The sequence below is a fragment of the Stenella coeruleoalba genome (genome assembly GCF_951394435.1).
Source record: "Stenella coeruleoalba genome assembly, chromosome: 19".
Taxonomy (NCBI): Eukaryota; Metazoa; Chordata; class Mammalia; order Artiodactyla; family Delphinidae; genus Stenella; species Stenella coeruleoalba.
The window spans coordinates 8,324,052-8,337,478 of NC_137165.1; the positions used below are offsets into that span (position 1 = coordinate 8,324,052).

General features: G+C 58.3%; 1 protein-coding gene across 3 annotated transcripts in view; it reads left to right on the forward strand.

The window, feature by feature from the left end:
- Window positions 1–9,635, forward strand: part of PIK3R5 (phosphoinositide-3-kinase regulatory subunit 5) — a 72,761-nt gene extending 63,126 nt beyond the window's left edge. For all 3 annotated transcript variants that reach the window (XM_079905694.1, XM_079905692.1, XM_079905693.1), the window contains 13 exons: window positions 1,517–1,691; window positions 2,283–2,436; window positions 3,083–3,166; window positions 3,443–4,130; window positions 4,229–4,385; window positions 4,680–4,805; window positions 5,319–5,447; window positions 5,605–5,698; window positions 5,881–5,957; window positions 8,259–8,352; window positions 8,457–8,539; window positions 8,993–9,105; window positions 9,210–9,635. In XM_079905694.1, coding sequence (XP_079761820.1) covers window positions 1,517–1,691; window positions 2,283–2,436; window positions 3,083–3,166; window positions 3,443–4,130; window positions 4,229–4,385; window positions 4,680–4,805; window positions 5,319–5,447; window positions 5,605–5,698; window positions 5,881–5,957; window positions 8,259–8,352; window positions 8,457–8,539; window positions 8,993–9,105; window positions 9,210–9,357 — 2,122 coding nt within the window. In that variant the 3' untranslated portion in view covers window positions 9,358–9,635. The remainder of the gene's footprint in view (window positions 1–1,516; window positions 1,692–2,282; window positions 2,437–3,082; window positions 3,167–3,442; window positions 4,131–4,228; window positions 4,386–4,679; window positions 4,806–5,318; window positions 5,448–5,604; window positions 5,699–5,880; window positions 5,958–8,258; window positions 8,353–8,456; window positions 8,540–8,992; window positions 9,106–9,209) is intronic.
- Window positions 9,636–13,427: the final 3,792 nt, after the last annotated feature.

A 13,427-nucleotide genomic window follows, 5' to 3' on the forward strand; every position in this document is an offset into this window, starting at 1 on the left:
CATCATACAGGCCTTTTGTTAACCCTGTGAGAAAGGTATTTTTTAGATCAGGAAACTGAGGCACGGACAGGTTCGTAGAAAGGGCTACAAGCAGAGTGTCGGTCTCACTTTGGTTTTCTGTAGGTTGGGAACAGGCGTGCAGAGGAGGTGCAAGTGGTGAGGGCCCGGGTGTGGCTGGCCTGGTCCTGTATACAGTGGAGCTCAGTGCATGTCCATGAGGGGAGGATCCAGCAGTCGGTGAAGGAGGAGGGCTCAGTGAGGGACTGTTTACTCGAGCCCGATCCCTTTTTCTTACAAATAGAGAAATCAAAATGAGATCCTTCCTAAACCCTGGGAACTCTGACAGAGAGCCTGGTCCCATTCCTGAACACTGGCCACAGGGTCGGCTCTGGGACCTCTGTCCACAGGCACTGGCAGGAAGGCCACCTGCCTGGTGCTTCTTGGCACTGGGTTTAAACACAACACAGATTTGTGAGAGAACGAGAGCAAGTGTGAGCAGTTCATACTAAAAGCCTTTACAGGTATAATACCGCGATGGCTGGAATACCTTCGAGAAAATGCAGTGATGGGGGTTGGCCGGGGTGAAATGCGAACAGACGTATGTTAACCGTTAACTGAGTGATGGATCCTCAGGGTTCACGATTCTCTTAACATCTGTGTATGTTTGAAATTTTCCGTGATGAAGACGTTTAAACACTGGGATCAAGAGGGAGCCCAGGGTCCAGGGGAGGAGGAGGCGGGGGTGGGGCGTGGCTGGATGCACCCTCCCTCCCCCAGCCCGATGCTGGCCTGCATGAGGGCTTTGGCAAGTTAGAAAGGGCATCCCCTGTAAGCAGAGGAATCAGATGCGGCCCTGACTTCGCTCTCCTTCCTCCTGGCAGATGCCACCCCACACCCCGACCCTTGGCTTGAGGAGCAGGGCTCGGGCTGAAATTTCAGGCCACCCCACACGACGGCATGTGGCTGTCCCTCTGTCCCCTCCCAAAATGACAGCCTGACTTCCAGTCAGCTCACCTAAAATACAATCCTTTTCTGCGTCATCTCGCATCTGTTCAAATATCCTGTAGGAAAAATGTTTTATGTAAAAATTAAGGTAGAATTTATTTGTGAAAATTGGGTTCAGTTTTTTAAGATTTTTTTGATGTGGACCATTTTTAAAGTCTTTATTGAATTTGTTACAGTATTGCTTCTGTGGTTTTTTTTGGGGGGGGACGGGTTTTGGCCTCAAGGCATGTGGGATCTTAGCTCCCTGACCAGGGATCGAACGCTCACCCCCTGCACTGGGAGGAGAAGTCTTAACCACTGGACCGCCAGGGAAGTCCCAAGTTCAATTTTTAAAAGGTCTTTGAAGACCCCAGCTGAAAACTACTCAAAAGTAGATCATAAGCTTTTCCCTTGGAACTGGGACCCCTGAGCCCCCAGCCTCTCTCCTGGCCTCCAGGCCCACGTGGGCTCTGTGGCTGCCCTTCCCCGCCCCCGCGCCCAGTACCCATGGCCGGTCCTCTGTGTCCCCCAGCACCGTACTGTTGCTGAACCCGGTGGAGGTGCAGGCCGAGTTCCTCACCGTGGCCGACAAGCTGAGCACGCCTGGGCACTCCCCACACAGCGCCTACACCACCCTGCTCCTGCACGCCTTCCAGGCCACCTTTGGGGCCCACTGCGACCTCCCAGGTCTGCACTGCCAGCTGCAGGTATGTGTCTGGGACCCTGGGCTCAGCACCGCCCCCTCCCGGCAGAGCACCTCTCTGCAAAGGCAGGGTCCCCTCTCTGGTCCCTCTCCGAGGCCCGGGTCCATGGGCCTCCCTCGCCCCGAGTGACATGGCGGGGAAGTCGCTGGAGGGCTGGCCTCATTGATTGAGAGGTTTCTATTGTGCTGGGTCCTAACCCAGGTGCGTGGCACCCTAGACAGTGGGGCTGGACACAGCCTCCGAATCCAGCGTGGGCTGGGTGGTACAGGACTGAGCTTTAGGCTGAAGCTGGAAGCCCTGGGGTCTAGTCCGAGCTCTGTGACAGGTCAGCTGTGTGGCCCTGGGCAGCGCCTTCCCCTCTCTGGGCCACAGCGGTGAGCTCTGAAGTCCCTCCCAACTCTGCAGGGCTCTGGCTCCGGGCCTTTCTTTCTGACCACTTCTGGAGAATAGGAACTGAGTGAGAGGCCTGGCTCCCTGCTCCGCCGTGGGTGGTGGCAGGCGATGAGGCTGGGGACGGACTGGTCGCCGGGAGCTCGAGAAGTCGGGCGGCCGAGCCGTGGTTCGGGAGCAAGCCTGCCTCCCCCTGGGTTTCAGTCCAAGACCCTGGCAGAGCTCGAGGACATCTTCACGGAGACGGCCGAAGCACAGGAACTGGCGTCTGGCATCGGGGACGCAGCAGAGGCCCGACAGTGGCTCAGGACCAAGCTGCAGGCGGTGGGGGAGAAAGCCGGCTTCCCTGGGGCCTTAGGTGAGGCTCTGGTAGGTGAGGCCCATTTCCCCTGTGGCCCTGGTAGCCCCCCAGGTGAGCAGCCCCGGTCGGCCTGGTGCTTCTGTTTCCCATAATCATTCAGGGACCCAGGTTCTCTGACACCTCCTGGCTCCAGCATCCCCGAGGGTGCAGCTCCCGTCTGCAGGGTTAGGGTTGGGCTGCCAAGATCGCCACCGGGGCGGCCTGGGGGAGGAGGAAAAGAGTGCCGATCAAGGGCAAGGGGCTTTGTTTTCACAATGAAGACAGCATACCCCTTTGAGCCACCTCAGTCACATGGCCCACCTTGCCCCGGTGGGTCCGGGAAACGTCTGCTGTAGAAGAAGGGATGCCTGATGAGACGGCGCCATGGTCCTCCTGTTCGAACCAGAGGCGCAGAGGCTGAGACTGGGCCACATTCGTGCAGCTCACGAAAGGGCATCTGCCTGCTGGGCTTGCGAGAAGCCCTCTGGCCGTGGGCCAGGCATCCCAGCTTCCACCTCAGCCTCGGCCCACCCGGCTGCGTGTCCTGTACCGGTCCTCTCCCAACTCTGACCTCTCCTCCAAGACGGGGGGCGGTCTGGGCTGGCCCATCTCAAGGCCTCTACCCAGCCCTCACCTCCTGCCCCTCCCTCCCTCGTTCCTGCAGACACTGCACAACCTGGCAAGCTCCGTACCATCCCCATCCCTGTCGCCAGATGCTACACCTACAGCTGGAGCCAGGACAGCTTCGGTAAGCAGCCCGCTGGGGCCCTCGTGGTGCCCACCCCCCAGACTGCCCGCGCTCTCTTCCTCTGCCGCTGCCCCTCACCCCACCCCCTGCCAGCCCTCCCACCTGAGCAGGCTCTGAGCAGAGCAGGGGGCAGGGCACTGGGCTGCCCTCTGCCCTCCTTCTGCCCTCTGCTCCCCAAGTTCATTCTGTCTCAGCCTGTCACCCCGCCCAAGGGTGTGCAAGAGGGGTTCCAAGGGCTCGGACACCCAGACGGCGTCTCCCCTTGCTTGCCTGCAGACATCCTGCAGGAGATCCTGCTCAAGGAACAGGAGCTGCTCCAACCAGGAATCCTGGGGGACGAGGAGGACGTGGAGACCGAGGGGCATCGTGCCGAGAGGGACTCGCTGCTCTCCACCAGCTCAGCAGCCTTGCACGACTCCACCCTGTCCCTTGCCTCGTCCCAGGCCTCGGGACCCAGCCTCTCCCACCAGCTGCTGAGCTCCTTTGTCTCGGGCCTCTCTGACGGCGTGGACAGCGGCTACGTGGAGGACAGCCAGGACAGCTCGTTCGAGTGGCCCAAGAGGCCTGGCAGCCAGGAGCGCCGGGCCCACCGCAGGCCCGGGCAGTTCAACAGGATCTATAAACTCTTCAAGAGCACCAGCCAGCTGGTGCTGCGCAGGGACTCCCGGACCCCGGAGGGCGGCCCGGACGGCGCCCCGCCCCTGCGGCGGGCCGGCAGCCTCTGCAGCCCCTGCAGCCCCCTGGCCGGCCCGGCGCAGTCCCGGGCCCAGCGTTCCCGCTCCCTGCCCCAGCACAAGCTCGGCTCCCAGCTGCCCGGCTGGGCCCTGGCCCCCGCCTCCCGTCACCAGCGCCGCTGCCCCTTCCTGAGCGGGGACGAGGACCCCGGGGCCTCCACGCTGCGAGTCGTGGTCTTCGGCTCCGATCGGATCTCGGGGAAGGTGGCCCGGGCGTACAGCAAGCTGCGGTGAGAGCCGAGACGGGGCATCGGTCTGCCCTGGGCAGCAGGGGCGGCGTGCTGCCGGCGGCATCTGGGCTCCCTTCTCACCATCTTCCTCTCGGCAGGCGGCTGGAGAGCAACCGTCCGCTCCTCACGCGGTTCTTCAAGCTTCAGTTCTTCTACGTGCCCGTGAAGCGCAGCTGCGGGCCCAGCGCCAGCCCAGCCCCTCGGAGCCGGACGCCGCCGCTCCCCACAGACTCCCCGAGGCACCCCGGCCCTGCGGTAGGTCCCCGGCCCTGGGCCCAGCAGGGCGGCAAAGCGAGGAGATGTAAGCAGGCCCCAGGCACCGGAAGGGGGTGTTTAGGGGCTGCCGCCTCCTGCCTGGGCCTCCGTCCCGGGCATGATCCCTGCCCTGCACTTGGCCCGACGGTGGGCGGGGGCACGTTTTGCTGTGTGACATGGACTGAGAGTTGTCAGACCTCTCCAAGGGCGCAGAGAAGCTCAGGGTGGGGCTGCAGGTGCCACCCAGGGCCCCGAAGCTAGGGTGGCTGGGAATGACTCTCGCCCCCGCCCCAGGAGCTGGGTGCGGCCCCCTGGGAGGAAAGCACCAATGACATCTCGCACTACCTCGGCATGCTCGACCCCTGGTATGAGCGCAACGTGCTGGGCCTCATGCACCTGCCCCCTGAAGTCCTGTGCCAGGTAAGCGGCCCCTTCCCTGGGTGCAGGTGGAGGGCCCTGTCTGTGGTCACCCAGCCTTGCTTTGAAGGCCCTAGTTTGGGGGATCCAGCTTGCGGCCCCACTGGAGGACCAGGGCTCACGTGGGACCGAGCAAGGAGGGTGGGGGGAAGCAGGGCTGAGCTGAACCCAGGGCTCGGGGGCCCAGGGAGGGGTCACCACACCGAGAGGGAGGGGCCCTAGAGGGTCCAGTTGCCTTAGGCTTCAGCTCCCTTCCTCAACTCCCAGCTTTGTCTAGCTCGGCCGGAGCCTCCCTGGAGGCCCATGGGCCAGTGAGGGAGGGGCGGAGGCCAGGCTGTGGGTCCTCCCTTGACCATTCTGTTTCCTGCTCCCGTCTCACCGTGCCCCTCCCTGGCCCTGTGTGCCTCGGGATCTCTCCTCGGTGTGTCTGCACGTCTGTCTCTCTTCCTCTCATCCTCCCTTTCTCTCTCCCTCTCTGTCCCCCTGTCCCTCGGGCTCGGCCCTCCCAACCCACAGCAGTCCCTGAAGGCTGAGCCCCGGCCCCTGGAGGGCTCTGCTGCCCAGCTGCCCATCCTGGCGGACATGCTGCTCTACTACTGCCGCTTCGCTGCCCGGCCAGTGCTGCTGCAGGTCTATCAGACCGAGGTGAGGCCTGCCCTGTCGCCTGGCCCCGCCTCTTCCCCCAGACGAGCTGCAGGGCTGCTCCCACGCCCGGGCAGCCAGCAGCCCTGTGCTGGAGCAGCCCGTGCCGGGGGCCCCTCCTGGAGGTCCACGCTGACGCCCACGCTCCTGCCCTCTCCAGCTGACCTTCATCACCGGGGAGAAGACGACAGAGATCTTCATCCACTCCCTGGAGCTGGGTCACTCTGCTGCCACACGCGCCATCAAGGCTTCGGGTGGGCTGAGCCCCAGTGGAGGCGGAGCTGGGGGCTGACACAGCGGAGAGGGCGCCCTGGGGAGGAGGGGTCCCAGGGCGGTGGGGCAGGAGGGACAAGAAGCGGGCAGGGAGGCAGAGCCCGGGGTCTGTGAAGGGCACTGGAATCAGAAGGAGCAGAGGGTCTGTCTGTGTGTGGCACAGGTCCTGGCAGCAAGCGGCTGGGCATCGATGGTGACCGGGAGGCCATCCCTCTAACACTACAGATTATTTACAGCAAGGTGAGACTGGCCCCTCCCCTCCGGGATCTGCTCCCCATGCCGCCTCCCCAGAGCCAGCCCCCTGTGTTCCCCAGGTGGTCTTTAGGCTGGAAGGCCGCGGCAGACTCCCCAGGCTCTCCTGGATGCTGAGAGAAGGGGGAAGGAGAGGCGGTGGACCTCCCTCTCCCGCTCTGCCTCCAAAGCTGCCCCCGCCCCGGGGTTCTCCCCACTGCTGAACGTGCTCAGCCCTTCTGTGAAGCGCTGGGGCCTGGCCTCAGGGCTGGGGGTGAGAATGGGGCAGAGTGAGGGACAGGGCAGGGACTGCTGTGCCTGGTGGGGGGAGCTGGGGGGGTAGCCCATGAGCACACCCCGGCTCTGGGCCACGACAGGCCCACCTCCCGGACGGGCAGCCTCCTACCTTCTTCCCTGCCTCCCTCCCTCCCTCAGCAATTTGGAAGATATTTATTGAGCACCTACTCATGTCAGGTTCTGTGCGGGGCCAGGCCCTCCCTCTTAACTTCTCTCGAGGAGGGAGACAGACAATAAACAAGGAGACAAAAAGTGCCCAAGGTAATATTAAAGAGTGGCAAGCGATGACAAGGCAACAAAAGGGCTGGTGGGATAGAGACAATAGGATTCTTTCCATGTAGTGGCCGAGGAGGCGGGCAGGGGCGCTGACACTCGCTGGCTGCTGTGTTCCGGGTGCTTGTTAAACACCCACTGCGTCCCGGGTGTTGTTCATGGCACAGGAGCGTTCACGAGAGTGAGCGAAGCTCTTGCAGTCTGGAGGGGTTAGATGATGCCACAACATGTATAATCACAACCGTGACGAACAGATGAGGGAGAGGTAAAGGGTTCTGTGAGAACCCTTAAGGGGATTGTTCAACCCAGTGAGGAAAGTTAGACAAGGTTCCTTAAGGAGGGCCATCGAGTCAATGTTGGAAAGAAAACCAGGAGTTAGTTAAGTAGGAAAAGAAGAGAGACGTGCCCTCCAGGTAGAGGTGATAGCATGCGCAAAGGCCCTGTGGTGAGGGAGAACATGAACATCAAAGGGCACGCTGTAGGAGGACCAGAGGGGCTGGAGCAGAGACAGTGTTGGGGGGAAAGGATGATGAGGTGAAGCTAAAGAAATGGGCAGGGCTGGAATGCCAAGGGCCTTGGTTCAATGAGAGGAGTTTTGTCCTCGTCCTAAGAGCAATGGGTATCCTGTGAAGGGCTTTCAGTTTGGGGTGTGGCAGGATCAGATTTGAGGTTTGGAAGCCCCCTGTGGTGGCTCTGTGGGGAATATCAGAGTGGACCCCAGCGGGTGTGGGAAAGCCAAGTCAGAGGCTCCCGTGGTTGTCCAGGCGAGAGACATGGGCAGCCTGCACTAGGGAGGAAGGGAATGGGGCTTATATGTGACTCACACGAGCAGCAGGGCTTAGGGGTGGATCAGAAAAGGAGAGGCTCCAACTCCTGGATTTCAGCCTTCTGCGACTGACAGGACCATTTTCTCAGAAGAAGCCCAGCTCCAGTGGGGGAGTGGGTGTGGGGCATAGTGGGTTCGAGAGGGAAGGAGAGACCAGAACAGGCAGTGGGAGGGTGGGCCTGAGCTCAGAGGTGAAATGTGGAGATGGGTGTGTAGGTGGTCATGGAGAAAGGGCCACGGGTGAGGCCCCCTCAAGGAGAAAGTAGGAATAACAGAGCGGAGGCCCCAGGAGAAGCTCCTGACACCTGCGTCCTGTGATGGGGGCAGAGGAGGGTGATCGCGCAAAGCAGAGGCCCCAGCCAGGCTGGCGGTGGGGAAGCCAGGAGCGTGCCGCCGCGGACGCCCAGGAGAGGGGAGGAGTGAACGGGATGGCATTCTCCTGTAAGGTCAGGCAAGCCGAGGACTGAGGGTGCTTGTGGGTTTGGCAACGTGGAGGTCCCTGATGAGAGAGACATTCAGACAAAGACCCAAAGAGGGGGCTCCGGCCCAGCTCTGCCTGGGACCCCCTGCCCGTGAGCCTGTCTCTCCCTCACTTGGGGTTCAGAAGATCCTCAGACCACCCCTCGAGACGTTCTCAGCACTCGCACCCTACGACCCAGTCGCCAGGCTGACCTGTGGACCAAGCCAGTGACCTGATGCTCCTCCCTGGAGCCAGTGAGGTCTATATAGGGGTCAAGGGGCTCTTGGTGAAGAAGCCGGCAGGCTCGGGTGAATGAGAGCGAGCTTCCTGGGTGTGCTGGCTGCAGGCGGCGCCCTGTCGCTGGCCGGCCTGGAGCCGCTTCTTCAAAGAGAAGGCAGGAGGCACGGGGGGGCGGGCATGCCGCTGAGAGGATCTGGCTTTGCTGCCTCCCCAGGGGGCCATCAGTGGACGCAGTCGCTGGAGTAACATGGAGAAGGTCTGCACCTCCGTCAACCTCAGCAAGGCCTGCCGGCAGCAGGAGGACCTGGGTGAGGGGGCAGGGGGAGGGGGAGGGGAGGGGGACAGGAAGGTGGAGGGGAGGAGGGGTGGGGGTGGGTTCCTGAGCCTGGCCTGAGCCACCCTTGCCCTTCAGACTCCAGCACGGAGGCCCTGACGCTAAACCTGACAGAAGTGGTGAAAAGGCAGAACCCTAAATCCAAGAAGGGCTTCAACCAGGTAAGAGCTTTCCTCTCCTCTCTGTCATCCCCTCGGGAGACTTACTAGGCGTGTGCGTGTGTGTGCGTGTGTATGCGGGGGTGTCCAAGGGCTGTGCTGGGGCCTGTGGGTGGGAGGGTGCGCACCTGTGGGGCTCCGTGGTGGCCTCCAGGGCAGCCCCGAGTCCAAGGCGGAGTGGCCTCTGTGTCAGGGAACCCGGGCTGTCACGGTGAGGACAGTGGGGTTTCTCCTCCCAGGACACTTGCTCCTTCCAGACTCAAGAAAGGGCAGAGGCTGGGGAGGAAGCGGGGCCCGATGGAGGGACCAGTCCCCTGCAGGCCCATCGCCTGGAGCGCTGGCGGCCGAGCTCCTGCCCCACCCCCTGGGCCCCGTTGGGCGGTTCCAAGGGAAGAAGTTGCCGAGGGCGGCAGCTCTGGGGCCAGGGCTCCCGGCTGACCCGGGCCTTCCTTCTAGATTAGCACGTCGCAGGTCAAAGTGGACAAGGTGCAGATAATCGGCTCTAACGGCTGCTCCTTCGCCGTGTGCCTGGACCAGGACGAGAGGAAGATCCTGCAGAGTGTGGTCAGGTAGGAAAGCGGGGGCCCCCCGGCTCTGCTGCAGCACCCACCCAGAGGCCTGGAGGGAGCTGGGGGGGTGGGAGGCCTGCCCTGACACCTGCCCTGCCCCACAGGTGTGAGGTCTCCCCCTGCTACAAGCCGGAGACGAGCAGCCTCTGCCCCCCACCCCAGAGGCCCTCCTACCTGCAGGCGCAGACGCCACCCGACCTCTGCTCCCTGCTCTGTCTGCCCATCATGACTTTCAGTGGAGCTCTGCCCTAGCGGCCCGGCACCGGCCTGGACAGTGAGCCCGGGGGCAGCCTCCTCGGAGCCCCTCCCTCTTGGAGGGCCTCGCTCCCTGTGGAGAACTGGACGACCCTGTGCTGGGTCAGGGTCCCGCTGTGGGCCCTGCAGCAGGCAGGGGGCAGGGGTTAGGGGGTTGGTGGCGCCTCCGGGCTCTGTCTGGGAAAGAAAGAGGCATTAGGGGGAGGGGCCTGGCCCTGCAGCCCCTCAGATCCCTCAGGTAGAAAGGAGAAGGATGGGCGGGCCTGGCCTCTAGTGTGGTCTAGGATCCTTTCTAGAAGAAGGATCTGAGGCTCTGGTGCTCTGGGGTGTGGTTTAGGCCTCCTCCCCCAACCCTTGGCCAGGCCCACCCCTTACTTTGTCAGGGACTTGGGGAGCCCTTGGAGTCTGGGATTTCAGTCCCCCTACTCAGGGGTTCAGGTGGTAGAAACGCAGATGCGACTCTTCTAACCTCAGTGCCGTCGCCCCCATCCCACGCCCCTGTCTCTCTCTCTCACACACACACACACACACACACACACACACACACACACACACACACACACACACACACACACACACACACACACACCCTTTCTCTCTCTCTGGAGCCTCTTTCTGGATCGAGATCCTTGGGAGACAGGACGAGCTTAGATTCAGGGGCGGCTCAGTTACCTTCTAGCTAAATGACCAGAAGGAAGTGAATTAGCTTCTGCGAGCGTCCCTTTCCTGAGCACTAAGATGGGGGGATATAAGACCTCCTTAAAAGGCTGAGACAAAATTGTCTGCAAAGCACCTGGCTCAGCCGCAGGCTCATAGCAGGTCCTCAGTAAAGGTCAGCGGCGTCGCCCCTTCAGCCCTGACTCACCTGTCGGGCGGGGGCTGGGGAGGGGATGCTCTCGCTGCTCTCGCGATGCTCTTCATTCCCTCCTTTCCAATTCACCGATGGGGCGGGACCCAGACCGAGGGGGTAAGGAGCCCTCAGTTCTACCCTCTGAAGGAGGAATTGCCTTCACCAGGGTGAGAGGAGGGTTGCACACGAGCCTTCACCTCCTCGTCTCCCAGGTTGGCCCCTGTGCCCCACTTCCCACCTCACTCCATTGTGTGGGAAATCTTCCAGCCCCACAGTTCACTGGCACCATTGTGCCTGGGCAAGTTCCCAGAGGAGTAGAGGATGGACAGCTGAGGGGAAGACGGCTGATACAACGTGAGAGCCCAAAGTTTTAACTACGGGGTTGCAGTGGTTTGAGAAGCTGGAAGCTGATGTGGGCTAGGATGGTAGGCGGAGGGCGGGCCCGGGCCCGGGATTTGGACTCGTAGAGGTGGAGAAAGTAACCACGGAAGCGAGACAATTGTATTCCGCACAGAACCCCTCCTTCCCGTCCTGCTCCGGCTTCATCTGCTCCGAAGGTTCTGGGCTTCCAGGAGCCCACGAAAGCCCAGCCCAGAGTACTCAGGACCTGAGAGAAGTGGACAGAGCGTCTCTGACCACATATGGTCGCCCGTCTGCTGTCAAGGCCATCTGTCCTTGCTTCAGGCGCCAGACAGTGGCTGGCAGTATACCTTCAATATTTTTTGTTGTGTGAGCTGGTTGTCTGACAGCTGTTCAAGAATAGACGAGTGGAATTTAATATTATTGTCAAATAAAACTTGATGCCTCTTGGATTTAATGACTTACGGTTATTTTCCCGCTAGCTGGCTAGTTCACGTCAATCACTTCAATAGAGTGGAAATAAGATTCTTGGGGGGTTGTTTTTATCTTTTTGTAATTTTCCTCTCCATCAAAAATACACTTGTGCCGAAATTTTCTGCGTAAGCCTCATCGTGCTGCCGAGAGGAAGGGAAGTGAGATCCTTGCTGACCCTCTGGACCTGGGGCTGTTATTAGACTTGGCTCACAGGTAGGGAGAGGAAAGGAGGCGAAGGGATGGTGGAGGACACCTGTGACCTGGGAGAAGTAGGGAAGCACCAGGCTTCCAGCACAACCACGTGGGACGGGGGAAGAAGGAACCGTGAGAGACTTCAGCTCTGTATCAGCTGGCTGTTGCAAACAGGAAAGGACACCTAATGCTCGATGGACTACAGCTGTGATCATTTAGTCTTGCTCGTACATCTACGGGACATCTGGGGATCCAGGTGGTGCTCAGAGTGGCTTGGCTCCAAGCTGCACGTTAGGTTCAGGTCTGCTCTGTGGGTTCCTCGGGTACCGTGGGTCAGCATGTTAGCATAGGAGGGGTAAGCAGAGACATGTGGTGCCTCCTAGGGCCTGAGCCTGGAACTGGCACAGTATCTCTTCTGCCAACATTCAGCTGGCCAAAATCGATGAAGGACATCAGCCCACAGAGTCAATAAGCTCAGGAAACCTCACACAAGAGAAAAATAAAACTACATGAGAAGAGCACTGCACCTCTGATACTCTTTCCAAAACCCTGTGACCCAAGACTAATAATGAGGAAAATGCCAGACAAACCCAGATTTGGGGACATTCTACAGGATAATCTGACCAGTACTCTCTCCAGTGTCATGAAATACAAGGAAGGACTGAAAAATTCACAGACTGAAGGAGACCAAGGAAACCTGAAAACTAAGTGCAATGTGGGATCCTGAAACAGCAAGAGAATCTTAATGGAAAAACGACTGAATTCCCAATGAAGTCTGGAGTTTAGTTTAAACACACACACACACACACACACACACACACACACACACACAGAGGTACCTCCTTGTCAAACTTCTGAGGGAAAAAAGGTAATGAGAAAATCTTAAAGACAGCCAGAGGAAAAAAATACACGTAATCTTCAAAGGAGCAACAACTAAACTGAGAGCTCCCTTCTCTACGGAAACAGTGGAAGCCAAGATACAATGAAATGACATAGTTAAAGTGCTGAAAAGAAAAAAAAAAGAACCTGTCAACTTAGAATTCTATACCTACAATTGTTCAATGATTTTTTAAAAATTATACACTGCTCACAAGAGAAATGCTTTGAATGTAAGAACACAGAAAGGCTGAAAGCAAAAGGATGGAAAGGATAACACCGTGTACACATGTCCCCAAAAGATGGTGGTGTTACACCAATATCAGACAAATATTTTAATGTCAGAAGCATTACAGAAGATGAAGAGGGACATTTTATACATTTAAACTATAAAGCAAAAACTGACAGAATTAACATCACAACCATAGTGAAGGACTTGAACACATTTCTCTCAGTAGCTGATAGAACAAATAGACAAAAAAAAAAAAAATCAGTAGAGTTATAGAAGATCTGGACAACACAATTAACAAATTTGATCTCATTGAAATAGAACACTGTGCTCAACAACAATAGAATTCACATTGTTTTCAAGTACGAGTAGAATATCAAATTTCAAATGATTGAAACCAAACTGAGTATATTCCCTGACTACATTGAAATTAAACTATCAATAAGGTAAATTTTACTAGAAAATCCCAACTGCTTGTAAATCAGGCACTACATCTCTAAATAATCCAGGGGTCAAGAAAGAAAGAAAAGTGGAAACTAGAAAATATATTGAAGTGGTTAATAATGAGTATATGTTTTTGAAACTCTCAGGATGCTTAAGCAATATTAGGAGAAAATTTATTGCCATAAGAAAGCATATCTGGGGCTTCCCCCGTGGCGCAGTGGTTGAGAGTCCACCTGCTGATGCAGGGGACACGGGTTTGTGCCCCGGTCCGGGAAGATCCCACATGCCGCGGAGCGGCTGGGCCCGTGAGCCATGGCCACTGAGCCTGCGCATCCGGAGCCTGTGCTCCGCAACGGGAGAGGCCACAACGGTGAGAGGCCTGCGTACTGCCAAAAAAAAAAAAAAAAAAGTATGTCTTATAATAGAGCAAAAGCTAAAAATCAGTTATTTACATCTCAGAAAGCTAGAGAAAGAATAGTAGATCAATCCTAAAGAAAGTAGAAGGAAGGAAATAAGTGTAATAGCAGAAATCTATGAATTAGAAAACCAACATACTAATTGAAAACCCCCTAACAAGACTGATGAGAGAGAGAACAAATTATCAATATCATGAATGAAAAAGAAGACATCTCTACAGATCCT